At 44.3% G+C, this 16,943-nt stretch overlaps 2 protein-coding genes across 9 annotated transcripts in view; one reads left to right on the plus strand and one right to left on the minus strand.

Moving 5' to 3' along the window:
- The window catches only part of ALDH5A1 (aldehyde dehydrogenase 5 family member A1), a 50,658-nt gene extending 43,321 nt beyond the window's left edge, over positions 1-7,337 (minus strand). For all 6 annotated transcript variants that reach the window (XM_033094120.1, XM_033094124.1, XM_033094122.1 and 3 more), the window contains exon 1: positions 6,973-7,337. In XM_033094120.1, the coding sequence (XP_032950011.1) occupies positions 6,973-7,308 (336 nt within the window). In that variant the 5' untranslated portion in view covers positions 7,309-7,337. The remainder of the gene's footprint in view (positions 1-6,972) is intronic.
- GPLD1 (glycosylphosphatidylinositol specific phospholipase D1) overlaps positions 7,220-16,943 on the plus strand; it is a 53,783-nt gene continuing 44,059 nt past the window's right edge. Inside the window, exons 1-3 of one of the 3 annotated variants that reach the window (XM_033094116.1) lie at positions 7,220-7,338; positions 10,833-10,915; positions 14,382-14,437. In XM_033094116.1, the coding sequence (XP_032950007.1) occupies positions 7,307-7,338; positions 10,833-10,915; positions 14,382-14,437 (171 nt within the window). In that variant the 5' untranslated portion in view covers positions 7,220-7,306. Of the gene's footprint in view, positions 7,339-10,345; positions 10,393-10,665; positions 10,916-14,381; positions 14,438-16,943 lie in introns of those variants that run through there. The other 2 variants (XM_033094117.1, XM_033094118.1) reach the window with 2 other exon arrangements.

Consider the following 16,943-nt stretch of genomic DNA (forward strand, 5'->3'; position numbering starts at 1 on the left):
GCCAGATTTTCCTGGGCACAGCCAGGGTTCTCAAGATACCACCAGCCTTTCTGGGCACAGCCAAACTTCCTGGGCACAACCAGGGTTTCTCAGGGTACCATGCTGGAACAATAGTGGCTCACAGCCAAGGTGCTTACATATTCTCGATGGCAGCCGATTGAGACACAGGAAGTAAACATCTGCCTGTCCCACTAAATGGTGGTACGTTCCTAAGCAAACAGTCAAGTGGGCCATCAAATCAGGGATGGAAGGCAATTCCCCATAGTCCACAGTCATTCGCCAGGGCTGTGCGTTGGCCTCCCAATACATGCCCTCTCCGCAGGGCGAGGGCTCCAAGTTCTCCCCAACCTGGGGGTGAGGGACGACCTTGACCTCACTCGCATTCTCCATCGAGGACTCAGCAAGCCTTTCCTCCTGGGACTACAAGTCCCACATCTGGGCTGCCTCAGCAAACACTTCCCAGCCCACACGGCAACAATGACCTTCGCTTTCTCAGGCTTATGCTGGTTGGAGAACCGTCCACGTCTTCTCACACCTTCACGGGGATCCAGCTCTCTGGCCGCTGCACGGCTCCTTCCACACTGGTTGGGAGCCATTCACGTCCTCTCTTGCTCCTGGTCCCACACCTCCTGGTCCTCCTGAGACTGAGTGTTCCTATGCACAAACTGCTCCACCGCCCCTCGGAGAGCTTTGGCCAGCACATACCCTGCTCGCTGCGCCATGTGTCATGCTGGGACTCAGCTCCCACTCCCCGCACAAGAATGTAGGATGCAGTGAAGCCAAAAAGGAACACCAATAGAGCCATAGATACGGAAGTCATACCACTATATTTTTGATGGCAGCTGGTTGAGACACAAAAGCAAACATCTGTCAGTACTGCAATGACGGGTCTTCCTGCACCCCAGTCTCACTGGCAGGTGGGCGAGACACAGGGACTAGGATCCACACGATATGCAATCTACCATCTGTGCTTGCCAATCCCCCTTGCTAGCCACAATTCACCGTCCGCTTCTCCACCAACCTACCAACCCCCTGGCATAGCCACGGAAGTTATATTAGTGGGCAATGGCTAACTGGTTACAGCTGATGGCCAACTAGTCACAGCTGATGGCCATCTACTACCTTTCCTCATGAAGTTGAGAGCCTGGAAACTGCTCTCCTGGCTCTGTCCCCACTATGTATCATGCAGGGTCTCTGGTCCCGCTCCTAGGACAAGAATGCAGGATACGGTGAGGACAAAAAGGAACACCGATGGAGCAATAGATAGGGGAGTCATACCACTATATTCTCGCTGGTGGCTGGGATGGAGACACAGGATGCAGGAGACACAATCCTCCTGTCCGCTTCTCTGCCAACCAACCAACCAACTTGCCAACATAGCCACGACAGTTATATTAGTGGCTAATGGCCAATCAGTAACAGCTGATGGCTAACTAGTCACAGCTGATGGCCATCTACTACCTGAGCCAGCACCTTTCCACGTGAGGTTGAGAGCTTGGAAACTGCTCTCTGGGACTCTGTCCCCACAAGGATAGACTGGGTAATTAAGGATATTATGGAAGAAATGGTTTCTTAAAAAAAGAAATAAATATTTGAAAAAAATCACTTATCTAAAACCATTTAAAAAAAAAGCAGGTCCAGAGAGTCCCGCTTTGTGGTCAACCAGGCCACATAGAGGTCCTCTAAAGAAAGATGTGCCCCAGAGCTCCAAACTCCTGTAACTGAACAGCTGTATCTGAAGCAAAGAAGAGTCTTAGTTTACTCTTAGCTGCTTGCTGGGCTGCCTACAGCAATGAGCACACCTGCCGTGTCATTCTGACGTTTTCATCCATTCAACAGGTGTAAGATTTTCATTATTTTCTCATTCCACCGATGAGCAGAGAGTGAAACCTGCGCAAACACCACTCATGGTCTTTCTCTGGGTTCTTTCCCTTCTGTATTTTGGATAACAAGCTGCGTGATCTCACCTCTTAAAGGTGTTGTTGAGACAAAGGCTTCTATATCTCCACCCCCAAGAGAAGATGTATGGACATTTCTTAAAACATCACCACAGTGAATTCATTTTGTTTATCCTCGCTCTGCACAGCACCAGGTAGAAATCTCACAAACATAGCCCAGGATGCTGTGGCTTATCTGGGGTGATAGTTGAAAGGCTAAAATCTATGAGGCCTGGCTCAGAGAGAAAATTAAGTATCTGAGTAGATGGCCTGCTAGGAATAAAGCCCCATACCTACTTGAGAGTGAGAAAAGAACATGAACCAGCCTGAGAACTACAAGAATAAAAAGTATATTCTGCAGGAAACACAATGTTCAGGCTGAACACAGAAACCAGCTGTGGGGACAGAGTCCCAGAGAGCAGTTTCCAGGCTCTCGACCTCACGTGGAAAGGTGCGGGCTTGGGTAGTAGATGGCTATCAGCTGTGACTAGTTGGCCGTCAGCTGTAACCAGTTAGCTATTAGCCACTGATATTAACTGCCGTGGATACACTGGGGGGTTGGTTGGTTGGCAGAGAAGTGGACTGGGGATTGCAGCTAGCAAGGTTGGTTGGTTGGAAGAGAAGCAGATGGCGGATTGTGCATGATATGGAGCCTTCTTCCTGTATCTCCAACCCAGCCGCCAGTGAGACTATAATGGTATGACTCTCCTATCTAGGGCTCCGTGGGTGTTCCTTTTTGGCCTCACCCTATCCTGCCTTCTTATGTGGGGAGCAGGAGCTGACACCCCGCAGGACATCAGCATAGGCAACACATCACCCTCAGTATGCAAAGCCCGTGTTATGGGTTGTGTCCCCCCAAAAAAGATATGTTGGGGTCCTAATCTCCAGTACATCAGACTGACCTTATTTGGATATGGGATCTTTACAGAGGTCATCAAGTTAAAATGAAGTCATTAAGGTGGGCCCTAATCCAGTATGACTGGTGTCCTAATAAAAAAGGGAAATTTAGACATGGAAACAAGACAGACACAGAGGGAAGGTGATGTAGAGAGGCACAGGGAGAAGGTGGCCCTCTACAAGCCAAGCAGAGAGATCTGGGACAGATCCTTCCCTCACAGCCTCAGAAAGAATCAACCCTGCTGACACCTTGATTTTAGACTACTAGCTTCCAGAACTAAAACAATAAATTTTTGTTGTTTAAGCCACCAAGTTTGTGGTTCCTTGTTATGCAGTCCCAGGAAATGACTACAGCCTTTGAGAGGTGCCTTGCGAATGTTCTAGACTCAGACAGGGAGGCTCAAGTGGATAGAGTCACATGAGTCTCCAATCCCAGATCCCCTGCTTAAGCAGGAGTGAAATGATGGATGGTAAACTATGAGCCCCTCTCAGCCAGTCTCCTCATCCACAACATCATCAAGTGTCTACCTTTACAGGGCCACTGAAAGGATTAAACAAAACACAGCTAAAGCACCAAGAGCAGGACACAGCTGGGGCAGGCTCAAAGATGCCCTCATCATAATCCCTGGAACCTGTGAATATGTTACTTTATAAGGCAATGGGGATTTTGCAGATGTCATTACGTTAAGGATCTTGAACTGAGAGTATCCTGAATCATCCAGGTGGGCCCAATGTCATTACAAGGATCTCTATGAGAGAAAGGTGGGAGAATCAGAGAGGTTGGAGCAATGTCAGGCCACAGACCAATGAAGCCGCTAGAAGCTGGAAAAGGCAAAGAAAACTCTGAAGAACTTCCAGAAAGAACGCAGCCCTCCAGAACTATAAGAACCAATTTGTGGTGTTGTGTTGTTGTGGGGAGAGAGTCCCAGAGAGCAGTTTCCAGGCTCTCAGCCTCACATGGGTAGTAGATGGCTCGGGTAGTAGATGGTCATCAGCTGTAACTAGTTGGCCATCAGCTGTTACCGGTTAGCCATTAACCACTGCTGTGGCTAATATAACTGCTGTGGCTAAGCTATCAAGCGCGGATTGAGGATTGCAGAGAGGCGCAGATTGCAGTTAGCAAGTGAGGTTGGTTGGCAGAGAAGCGGCCAGCGGATTGCACATCGTGTGGCTCCTGCTTCCTGTATCTCCAACCCAGCCACCAGCGAGAATATAGTGGTATGACTCCCCTATCTATGGCTCTGTGGGTGTTCCTTTTTGGCCTCACGATATCCTGCATTCTTATATGGGGAGCAAGAGCTGAGACCCCGCATGACACCCTGCATGACAGTTGTGTTAAGTCACTAAGTTTGTGGTAGTTTGTTGTAGCAGCCATAGGAAACTAAGGCACTAGCTTGTAAGGTGTCAGTAAATTCCCTTCTTTCCCTGAACTCCTCCAGGGGTTCACAAAGTGGAGAAAAAGAGGTCATAAAACATGTAAGAAGAAAGACGTGAGGCAACACAGTGTCAAGGGGAAGTGCGAGACAAGGTGTGTGGGCTGTGCTAGGGGTTCAGAGGAGGGAGAATAGGGAAGGCTGTGTGGTCTGACAGGCTTAAGGCAGAAGTTACACATGAGCTAAAACTCAAGACTGTGTAGGACATGAATGGGTCAAGAGAAGGGAGCAGAAAAAGCTGGGGAGGGGGAGCAGCAAAGGCCTGGGGGCAAGAGAGTTGCCTTCTAAGCTGTGTTTGCACCCCACCATCTCCTAGCACACAGGAGGATTCATTTTCCTGGGGAGAGCTTATTCCACCACTTGCTTAGGAAGATGCTCCAGGATCCTTTCAAAAAGGAAGGCTCCCTGTAGGACAGACGCTGACATCACATTAAGGTTCAAGGGCACAGACATTAGGATGGGCGGTGTGATCTCAGCACAGGTGACAGTGCAGAGTCAGTGACAGGTCCCAATACCAGCCCTTGGGCACCAACCAACCACTGAAGCAGAGACAGGGCTAGAAGAGCTCCCCAGACACCTGTGACACCACTGTATGGTGGCTTGTCACTTGTGGGACTCCAAAATGATGCCAGAGGCTCCATCGACCCACTCCCTTCCTGTGGTCTCGTCATCCCATCGCTGTGAATGCACACACATGATCCCACATTTACATGTCTCCCTCAAGGTCCCCTCAAGCTCCAGACTCAGGTAGCCAACAGCCTACTTCACATCCTCACTTGTATGTCTAACAAACATCTCAGACTCAACATATCCAACGCTGAGCTCTGAGTTCTCATCCCCATGCTGCTCTTCTCACCCACTTCTCCATGTCTTTTCTTCCAGGTATTTGAGCCAAAAGCCCTGGGTTATCATTGACTCCTCTCTTTCCTATACCCCATGACCGTCAGGGAATCCAGTTACCTATACCTTCAAAATATATTCTTTATCAGCCCACTCTTCATCACCTGTACTGCTACCACCTGAGTTCCAACCATCACCACCTCCCACCTGAATCACTGCAATGACCTCCTAACAGCTGTGCTTCACCACTGCCCCTTCTTCAGTCTCTTCTCAGCACTGAGGCCAAAGCAGCCTCTCAAAATGCAAATCAGATCACTGCTCTGCTTAAAACCATGAACTAGAACCCACCTTCCTCAAAGTAAAATCCAGGTCCTTAGAATGGCTGTGTCCCACTTGATCTAGCCTCTCCTCCCATTGTCTCTGTGACCTCCTGTCCCACATCTCTTCCCCTTGTCAGTCCACTCGAGACACTCAGCCTCTTTGCTGGCCTACAAGTACATCATGCATGCTCCTGACTCAGTTTTGCTCTGAGTTCCCTCACCTCCTTTGGTCTTTGCATCTCATATCCTCAATGAGGTCTCTTCTGATATTATGGCCTGAATTATGTCTCCCCACCCCAATTCATATGTTGAAGTCCTACCCTCAAGACCTCAGAATGTGAGTGTATTTGGAGATAGGGTCTTGAAAGAGGTTATTAAGGTTAAGTGAGGTAATTTGGTCAGTCCTAAACCAATATGACTGGTGTTTTTACAAGAAGAGATTAGGACACTGGCAAGTAGAGGAAAGACCATGTGAAGACATGGAGAAGACAGCCATCAGCAATATAAGGAGCGAGACCTCAGAAGAAACCAACCCTGCCAAGACCTTGATCTCGGTCTTCTAGCTTCTAGAACTGTGAGACAAATTTCTGTTGTGTAAGCCTCCTAGTCTGGTACTTTATGGCAGCAAACTAATACACCTGCCCACACTTTGTATTGCATCTTGCCCTGTCCCTCTGGCCTGATCCTCTTATCCTGCTCTACCTTATTACCTTGTAGCATTCATCACATCTAATACACTTATCTGCTAGATATTGTTTTATTTGTAGGTTAGATCTCCCCTCTGCCCAACCCCATATGAGCTCCGTAAGGGCAGGAATCTCTTTTGTTGACTGATGTACCCCAAGAACCTCCAACAGTGCATGATGTACAGCAGGCACTCTGATGAGTGACAGTGTTAGGATTCCCTTATACTTGGACCTCATTGCTGGATGTGAGTCTTCAGAAGGAGAATGCTGAAGGACAGGGTGGAAAATGATTTCACTAGGCTGGCTCCAGGTGCGATATAATATATGAAGGAGGAAAATGTCTTATAGTTTTATTCTTACTCTATTCTCCTCACCTAACATCACCCACCCCCAATTCTCCAGTGTCTATGTCATTTTATAGCAGTATTTCTCTCTCTTATAAGCTGAAAACCTGGAGAAAGGTCTCGGACTTCTCTTTCCCCTGCACAAAGCCCAGTTCTTTCTACAGCTCTCCCCATTCCGGATGACATGATTCCTATGGGGTCCAGGGCACTCAATCCCAAGCCTTCCCAGAGAACATGTAGCAGCGTCTTGCACGGTCTCCCTTCAGCCTGGGACACTTCCCCCCAACACACACAGTCAAGTTCATGTTTGGTCTCCCGTACTGGGCAATTCCAGTTTTAGGGGCCAGGTCGTGTCCCCAGCACCTGGCACAGTGCTTGGCACGAAGCCACGCTCCAAACTTATTTGTTGATCATCTCTTCTTGTTTCTGTGACTTTCCGCATGGCGAATCCCGGAGAACTGCGGAGAGGGGTTGGTTTCATTGCGGCAATAACCCCCTGCCCCGGGAGCACTCACCTTGGCCGAGACGCCCCTCCAGTTGCAGAAAGCCTCGTAGGCAGCGCACACCGCCGCGCGGGCCTCGGGTGCCCCGCAGTCAGCCACCCGGCCCAGTTCGGCGCCGCTAGCCGGATCGAGCACCGGGAAAGCGGCGGCAGCCGGGATCCAGCGGCCGCCCACGAAGCTGTTGGTGCGCAGCAACGTCGTGGGGAGGCCGCCCCGGCCAGGGACGTAGGTACGGAGCGGGGCCCGCCCGGGCGCCCAGCTGCCCGCGACCCGGCAGAGGCCGCGGTCGTGAAGCACCAGCCGAACGTGCGGTGCGCCGCAGCTACGCCACCAGAAGCAGGTCGCCATGGCCCCGGCGGCGGCGACGGCAGGAAGGAGGCAAGCGAGTGCGCGCTGGGGCGGCGGGAGGAGCGCGGATCGGGGGCGCGCTGGGGCGCGGGGACGCGGCTGCAGGTGGAGGAGACGCCAAACAGCGCCCTCTCCCGCAAGCTGCACTGCCCTGCCACGCTCGACCTTATCCGAGGGTAGCGCTGCTCTGGTCCCCGGGGTTAGGATTGGGGTGAGGAATGCACCTACGGACTGTCATCGTCCCCCTCGAATGCTCTGTGTAACTATTACTGAGCTCCCCGATTGCTGCAGGAGAACCGTTCCTTCTCCCCAATTCCCCCAAACCGTTATTCCCACCCTCCCCACCACTCCCCCTGGGATGTGTGCAGGGTCCATGGATGCACGGTATGGGCTCAGCTGCCAAGGGCTCAATCGCGTTCCTTTGTCCCCTCGGCTCTGCGCACCGGGGAAGTGAGAGCAGGCTCACTGATGGAAGGTGGCTCTGGGTACTTCTCTGGGTGTGTGGGTATTCTCTCCATCAGTTGGGAGCAGGGGCGCCCCTGTTATATAACAGTGCCTTTGGAGACAAACAGACCTGGATCCAAACTCAGAATCTATGGTCGACAAACCGTGTGCCCTTGGACAAGTTATTTAACTTCAGTCCTCTCGTGTGTGAAATGGAACAGGAAATTTGTTGTGAAATACCTAATGAGCAGTGCAGTTGCCTCATGAAATTTAGGACAATGTTCAAGGTTATACTAGCTGCCCCAGGTCCTGCCACTACGTAGTAAAATAGAAGATAGGAAGCTAACTAGTCAACGGGGACCATTTGTCAGAATCGAGTGAACCGAAGTGTAATTGCAGTGGGACTTGTCCTGACGTGTTGGAAGCAGCCAGGAAGCTGCAACTTCAGTGAGGATAAAAATGAAAATAGCAGGCCTGTCCTGGAATTTGTAGGTTCACATGAAGCCCAACTCTGAATTGATGTATGATCTCTAGTCTCACCATATCTCCCCTTCACTCCTACTGAGCTGAGAGTCTCTGCTGGCTTCTCCAGAGCCTGTGGCTCTTCACCTTTTTCTAAGACTTACGGTTCTTATTTGCAAAATGCCAAGGCAGTACGTCACATTTTGACTTTGTTTTTTTGCTATGAGTGTCACTCAGTCTTGAGTCCGTCACCTCTGGCAGTAGTGGGAACAGTGGATTTTAACCTTAGGTGTCTGGGGAGTCACTATTTTGTTCCACATATTATGTAAGGAATTGGGGAGAGAGGAGGTCCTGATGCAGAGGTGGCCAGGTGGGCATCACTCCCCCTCCTACGGAGCTGACCTACTGCCTGCAGAGGGAGCTCTACCAAGAGCTGGTTTCTAAGGGCTTGGGGATCAGTTCTGCTGAGGAAACCGAGGCCCAGAAAAGTGGTCGACTGTGGCTGCCTGTCTTGATCCAAAATCAGTCTGCTTATCTTGGTGCTATTTTAAACGGTGTCCATTCCCTTTCCCAGCTGACTTCTCTGTTAGGCACAGTAGGCACAATGCCTAGAGCCCACAATATTTTAGGGCACACAGAAATGTTCGATTTTTTCTAAAATCAGAAAAATGAACTTTTAGGTTGAATATGAATATATTAATTTTTATACCAATGCAGATGTGAATGTGATATTTAGAACTTTATTTCTATGAAGGAAGGGGCCCACAAAGGCAAAAATGCGTACGGCCTAGGAAATTCACCATGTGGCCCTTCCCTAACCGCTCCCCCCCCCCCAACTGTTTTGTGTCGTCTGCAAGTCACCATTCAGAGTGGGAAGATGGGAAGAGTTCCCTCCTGTTTCTTATCTTCTAGGCTGCCCTGATGACCCACAGAGTTGGGCTGGGTGTGTTCACCAGGGCTACAAGGACAAGGCCAGCAGATGACAGGGAACTTTACCCTCCCTTCTCCTGAGCCTGCCCATGTCCCGGGCATCTCCACCTCCTAAGTCTCACCTTTCTCCATCGTCTCCCACATTCGCTGTAAGGACACTATGATGATAGCAACATACTAGATTTGTGTGGAAGTGAGCTAATATTGTCTGCTTTATCTCAAAAATTTCTGGACGTTAAAATTGCATGTCATCTGCACAAGGAGACCCGCCTTCACTTCAAAATCTCCACCCAATTTTGCTTTATACACATATCTAAATTGTTAAAAAAAATGTATGGCTGAACACCTGAGTGTAAAATAATTTTTCTTATTATTTTTTAAATTCAACAAGGAAAGTAGTAATTCAACAGAAATCTAAGGTGAATCTTTTGGAAAGGGAACATTTCTATTAAATGATAATAGTCAACTCTCTTTTTTAAAGAAAGATAGAAATCTAAATTTAAATGCTAATTTTCCCATTTTAAAAAAGTTGGCTTAGGTTTATAAAACACCCTGTTAGGCAAACAAAACACATCAGTTTATGGCCTCTGGCCTCTGATGCCGCAGGGTTGAGGCAGGGCTGCAGGATTCCCTTCCTAAGGCTTTTCAGGTGGCTGAGTTAAGGTTACAGAGGAAAGTTGGCAGATGACTATGGGTCTCAAATCATCCCATCTCCTAGTCTTCCATTCAGCTAACCTGAGAATGAATATCATTTCCTCCCACTCTTTGAGGATCTCCTTTCTTGCTTTTAATGTGTAATATACATAATTTGAGCTCTAAGATCACCATCATTTCCATGAAGAGTTCAACACAGTTTTTCCCCACAAATTAACTGCTATAGATTGGATACTATATGACAGGTATATTCTGAGCCTATGATTTTCCGAACCCTTGTTTCTTGGTCCTAAATCTGTCCCCTGCCCCCACTCCCACAAATGGAACTGGTATCTTTGCTTGGGCTGCAGGAATCTGACCGTGCAACAGACTTTGGATAAAACCTATAGGAAAAAGCAGGGATAGAGAGATCAGGAGTGGCTGCTCTTGTGTAATCCCATACAAGTGTTGGTATCTGTTGCCAAACACTGAAAGAGAAGCTGGTTCCAGCTGATCATCATAAAAGCTTTCCCAGCACTTGAGGCTTGGAGGCCAAGGAGCAGGGTTAGCTGATATATATGTAGAAAGGATGCACAGGCTGGCAGCCCTTGTAAGGTGAGGCGGGCCAATGTATTGATTCTCAGGGCAGACAGGTGAGCCTTTTTTTCTTTTTTTTTTTTTAAAGAAAGCAAAGAATATTTGGAGACCACTTTGCTTGTGTCTTCATACAAATTTAGTGTTAGAAAGAAATTCAGAGGAAACCTCTCTTGGTCAGAAGATGCTGTATTTCCACCTGGAGGCATTTAGATTTCAGTTTCTCACTGTTTTTCTCTCATAGGCGCAGTTTGTTTGCTGTTCCAGTGAAGTTAAACAGTAAACAGTTAACTATCCTGGCAGATGACATTATTTTGAATTGAGGCTTGGTTTCGGTGTTAGTGACATGCTTAGAGGGAAAGCAGTAGGACAGGGCCTGGATTTCAGTCTCGGTGCTGCCAGCTCAGAGCAGTTCCCATCACTAGAGGCGCCTTGAGTGATGAGAGCATGTCTGCTTTCAGGTTCTGGTCTGGCCTACTGATTGCGCTGGGCTCTCTATGCCCCAGAGGCTCACCATGTGGCATCTCAACACACGTAGAAATAGGTAAGTGCCAGCGCTTTGTCATGGTATTAAGGACACTAAATCTGTCAAAAATATTAAGGAAGAGATTGGAAGTCTATCCCATGTGTTGATAACTAGTTTGCCTGCTGTGCTTAGCCACTGGGCAGCAGGGAGGAGAAAGCCAGGACTGGAGTCATCCAGATATGGAGATTGTCAGATGGGGTCAGTGGAGGGGCGGGAAGCAAGAGGGTCCCAAGGGCCTTCTCTGGGTTGGGAAATTATGAGGAGCTGTATAAACCAGAGGTTGCCATGAAGCAGAAGAACTGATAGAGTGGGAGAGGAGAAAGATGGGTGGAATATGGAGGGAGTGAGGAATTTAATTTCTTGTTTTACATTTCCAAGTATATGTAAAGGCCCACGTTTGGTTACGGGAGTGGGTCCCCTGAGTCAAGTGGCTTTAAAGGTGGTTGGCTTCAGGGACAGCAAAGAAGCAAGGGAGTTTGACTAGACCCTGGCATTAGAGGTGCCCAGAATAATGACAGGAGTTGGGAAGAACTGGGGTACAGTTAGCCGGTGCCCACGAGCTCAGGGGTGAAAGCAGAGTGATCTGGATATGGGTGAAAGGTAGCACCAAGATGTGGTTCTTGTATGAAGTGTATTTGTAATGTTTTGTTAACTCATGGAAAATGTGAGCCAATTTGTAATATAATTAGATATGATTACATTCCACAGCAGTTTTCACATTAATTTCAGATGTACCTGACATGTGAGTCTTCTTCAATAAAAACAGTAACAGTTTTTTATGGTCCAGAAGGTATAAAGCAGAACAAGATTACAAATAAAATATGAATTTATCAGTGCAAAATAGACCTAGGTATTGAGTTTGGCAGGCAAGAATCAAATCACACAATTTTATGATTTGAAGGGACACTAGAGGTCACCGAGTCCAGTTCCTTTATTTGACAAATGAGGAAATTGATCCTAGAATTACACGTCCTGACAGCTAGTCCAGTGTTCTTCCCATTAAACCCTTATTGCTAAAAGAGAGTCAGGAGACAATGGAAAAGAGAATCAGACCTAGGTTTTAACACTAGCTCTTCTGTAAACAACATGGATGACTCTGAGCAATTCACTTTCTTAATTCCTCTTCGTAAAATGAGGAGTTAGACCTCTTCTTGAATTCTATAATATCTTTCAAGTCTAGGTTCAATGAAATTGAAATTGTTACCACTATAGAAGTAGAACAAAGATAAACAAATATAAATGGGAATTTTTTTAATCCTTAGAGTTTAAAAATTAACAAGACAAATGAAATCTAAAATTTCAACAAAATCAGATAATTGTTTGCCTTTCTTCAGTAGGTGCCAAAGGTCCTAATAGATCAATAAATATTAAACATAATATATTAATAGATAATATATTAAGCATATATTAAATATATTTATTAATATATTAAACACACATATGTTTATGTGGACATAATTAAAGGCAACTCCTAATCTCCCATTTTGAGGATTTTTATATAAAAGACTAAAACTTCAACATTTATTTACTAATAAGTTAGATGATTTTATAAATATCTTGGTTCACGTTTTCACTTCTTACATAGGGCCTGTATGGAACGGTGACATTTACATGAGTTACTTAATTAAAATTGGTTCCATTCAGTGGTTTTGGTCTAAAAATCATGGAATCCTATGTACAGGTTATTTGTGTGGGCTGTGAACATATTTCTTATGGTATTATTGCTTATAATTTAGTAGTGGCAATATTTTTTTGTTGTATGAATTTAAAAATTGAATGTCATTCACGATAGAAATACCTTTGAATGTCTCTTCATGAGGAATGTTCATTTTCCTGTCGATTGTAAGAATATTCAGGGTGTGGTTGTTGTGTGTGTGTGTGTGTGTGTGTGTGTGTGTGTGTGTGTGTGTGTAGCAGGTGGCCCTCTGAGACAGTGTTTTGTCCTTCTAAAGTAGTCCAATGATGAAAAAACATTTGAGGATCATGGGTTCCATCCACGGTTTAGTCCTTGTATTCTGTTTCCTATTTGAGTTTATCTACCTGAGGAGGTTGTTGAGGTATGATAATTATATGGTTGTATGATGATGATGACTTCTGTTTTTTGAGCTCCTACCATGCATTAGCAATTGTGCTTGTCATAACATTTATTTTCTCTGATTCTCTCAACAAACTTGTAATGTGGGTATTATTTACTCAATTTTACATAGGAGGGAACTGAGAACTAGAGCGGTTAAGTAACTTATGCAAGGTCATAGAGCTAGTTAAACAGGAACTTTACATTATTATGCAAATTTGATAAATATTATTATAATTATATTATACTTATATTAATGTATTTATATTGTCATATAAATATTGTATGCATCTAATTATGGCTGATGAAAATTTCAAGTGAGTACAAACTTAATTTTCATTTCCCACCTCCTTGACAGTTACAACCATAAAATTATATACAAGGTATGATCAAACAATACGGTGAATGTTTAAATAAAAAAAAGTTACTACAGTAAAAGACACATTGCCATTAATCCTCGTAAAAATATCCCCCCTTGTGTCAAACACAGTTATCCCATCGTTTTTGCCACTTTCTGAAGCTGTTCTGGAAGTCCTCTTTCGTGAATGTGTTTAGTTGCACTGTCATGGCTGCCTCCATGTCCTGAATCATTTTGACTTTGGGGAAGAGCCAGAAGTTGGACGGTGCTGGATTTGGTGAATAAGGTGGGTGCAGACACACCGTAATGTTTTTATCTGACAGAAATTGCCATATACCAGAATCTTACAGAATATACAGAAGCAACATGTGACACGGAGTGTTGTCATGGTTGGAGGATGATTTATGACACACTTTAAAATACATCTTCTCTCAACCATAGCTCACACCTGAATGACTGCACCAAACAAGGTAATAAAACTTTTCACATACTGTTACTAAGGCTCCACGTGCCACTTCCCATATTGAGGATCCCTGTTTTTCTGTTGGATGGCAATCGGCAGCAGCATTCACCATACTTTGTGATCACAATGGAAATGCTCTGCTCCATGTCACACATTGCTTCTGGTACAGCAATTTCTGTCAAGTAAAAACATTACAGTTTGTCCTCATCCACCTATTCACCGGATCTGGCACTGAGCGACTTCTGGCTCTTCCCCAAAGTCAAAATGACCATAAAAGGTAAATGTTTTAATCGATTCAAGACATCGAGGTAGCCACGACAGCACAACTAAAGACACTCACAAAAGAGGACTTCCAGAACTGCTTCAGAAAGTGGCAAGAACAATGGGATAAGTGTGTTTGAAATGAAGGGGAGTATTTTGAGGGTCATTAATGGCAATGTGTCTTTTACTATAATAAATTTTTCTAAATTTAAACATTCACCGTATTTTTTTAAATCATAACTTATACTTTCCTTTTAAAATGATCTCTAGGAAGTTCTGTTTTCAGTTATAGTTGAACTCAATTGATTTATGTTTTTATTTCTCTCAGGACACAGAGCTCTAGAGTTTCTCCACCTTCAGGATGGGAGTGTTAACTACAAAGAGGTATACAGTTTGATTTTTCTCTTATTCCATGGGCATTAACTTTCATTGATAGGTGCCAAACAAAGGTCCTAACAGATATTTAAACAGTAATTTTAAGAATTATTTTTATATCTTTATAAACCATTAATATTTTTGGTTAAAAGATATATGTCCCCTCCAGTACTGCTTGAACTTTTTTTGTATAAAATTTAAATAATATCATTGATATATTTTAATTATATGAATCTTAGTTTGGGAAAATATTTGAGAGAGAATTTTTTTAAATGGTACATTTTTTTTGTTTTTATAAAGAGAGGTCATTCCTGAGATAAATTGAAATTTGCCTTCAAACTTCTCCTCCTACCATATTCTTTTCTTTTCTTTTTTTTAACTTAAAAAAAAAAATTATTTTATGTGTTTTTCCAGGACCCATCAGCTCCAGGTCAAGTAGTTATTTCACTCTAGTTGGGGAGGGTGCATCTCACACTGACCCATACGGGGATCGAACTGGCAACCCTGGTATTGTGAGCATTGCGCTCTAACCAACGGAGCTAACTGACTGCCCCCCCCCCCCCCCCCCCCGCTTAATATGTTCTTGGTTGAACTAGCTAATGGCTCATCTTCACCCATCCTCAAATTAGTTGAACTCATTCTGGCCCTATACTTTTTAGATCTATTCTAAATGATACTTTGTGACAAAGATGAAAAGATGTTTCTTAAATACTTAAGTTTGATGCGAGTGGTTAACATTCTCTCATGACATCAGAATTGGATCCAATTATCATCAGTAAATCTTAATAATCTGGTATGGGAAGCAGGACAGTGAAATAACTGATATCTGTTATATCTCCAAACCACTTTTCCTTGCTCACCAATATAAGAGGCCCTCTAGGAAAAAACAGCATTTATATTTAATTGTCATCTTCTTTGACTCTGATAGAAAGTAGGCAGGAGAGAAAGGAAAAGAAGCAAAAATCTGCCTAATTCATGACATGAACACTCAATCCTGATTGTCATAGTGATTTTCTAGTAGAGGATTTAAGCTTGTCTCATTAACTTAATTTAAAACCTGTTAAGTGGACACAGGGCCTTCCCCTCATCATTGGTCCTAATCCACATAGTGATGTCATCATTGGAAATGACCGGGTGCCCCTGAGTAATTACCCTTCCCTTTTTTGACTTATAAAGGCAGATAAGTGTTACTTTACCTTTTATAATGTTATCATCCAATCCCTTTTCAAAGATTGATAATTGATTTGATATCTCCATATGTGGGAATTTACAGTTTCTCTTTCTCCCTACAAAACCTGTTCTTGGGTGACCTCTGGGCTCATTGGTACAGTTTGGTGAAATGATACAGAGGAAAGTGGCCTGGAGGATGCTAATTGGCTATATAGACAGATTCCCACAGGTCAGCAGTATCTCGGCAAGCTCTACCATTTCGGGTCTGAGCTTTATTGGTTCTAGAATTTTCTTCTGTTAAAACACCCTTACGCTAACCAAATTAATAAGGGAATAATGCATAAAGCTGAGAATATCAGTTTATCAATTTACAAGAACTGTAAGGACCAAGCTGACCTCACAGGTCTTTATTGCCCTGATAGTTAATCTCTGCCTAACAAATAAATGGAATGTGGTGTGTTAACCAGGAAGCCATAACAATGGTAGTTATCTGGCTGGTTGCAATCCCCCCTCCCTGCCCACAGAACAGGTTTTGACTTTACTGATTATAAAACTGATAACTCATTGTAAGAACAGGTTTTGACTTTACTGATTATAAAACTGATAACTCATTATAAAAATTCTCAGAGAAAACCAATGTTAACAGTTTGCTTCATATATTTCCAGTCATTTTTCTGCATTTATAGCACTTTTTTTTCAAAAAAGATTACACTCTACACACTATTTTGTAACTTGCTTTTTTTTCATTCACTATATCAGAGATATCTTTCCTTATCAATTGAGATCTTCAGAATAATTTTTAACAATTACGTATTTTCCTGTTCTCCAAAATGACCCTAATTTATTTAGCCAATTTCCTATTTTAACTGTTTTATTTTGAAATAATTAAACATTGATAGAAATGTTGAAATCCTTAGACATAATTCTCATATGCCCTTTACCCAGTTTCCCAAATTGGTGATACCGTATCATATTTGCCTTTTTATACTCTCTATACATATTGATTTTTCCCTGAGCCATTTGAGAGTTAGTAGCTGATGTAATACTCATTATCCTTTAATACATCGTTGTGTAATTCCTGAAAATAAGAGCATTCCTATGTAACCACAGTATAATAATCACATTCAGGAAATCAACATTGAAAAAACACTATCCATCCGATCCTCAGGCTTCATTCAAATTTCACCCGTTGTCTCAATAATATTCTCTATGGTTTCAGGGCCAATTCAGGATCATGTGTTTTATTTAATTGTTGATGCCCTCTGATCTCCTCCAACCTGGAACAGTTCCTCAGGCCTTGTCTTTAATGACCTTGATATTTTGGAAAAGTATAGTCCAGTAACTC

Source organism: Rhinolophus ferrumequinum, chromosome 22 (genome assembly GCF_004115265.2).
Source record: "Rhinolophus ferrumequinum isolate MPI-CBG mRhiFer1 chromosome 22, mRhiFer1_v1.p, whole genome shotgun sequence".
In the NCBI taxonomy this organism is placed as follows: Eukaryota; Metazoa; Chordata; class Mammalia; order Chiroptera; family Rhinolophidae; genus Rhinolophus; species Rhinolophus ferrumequinum.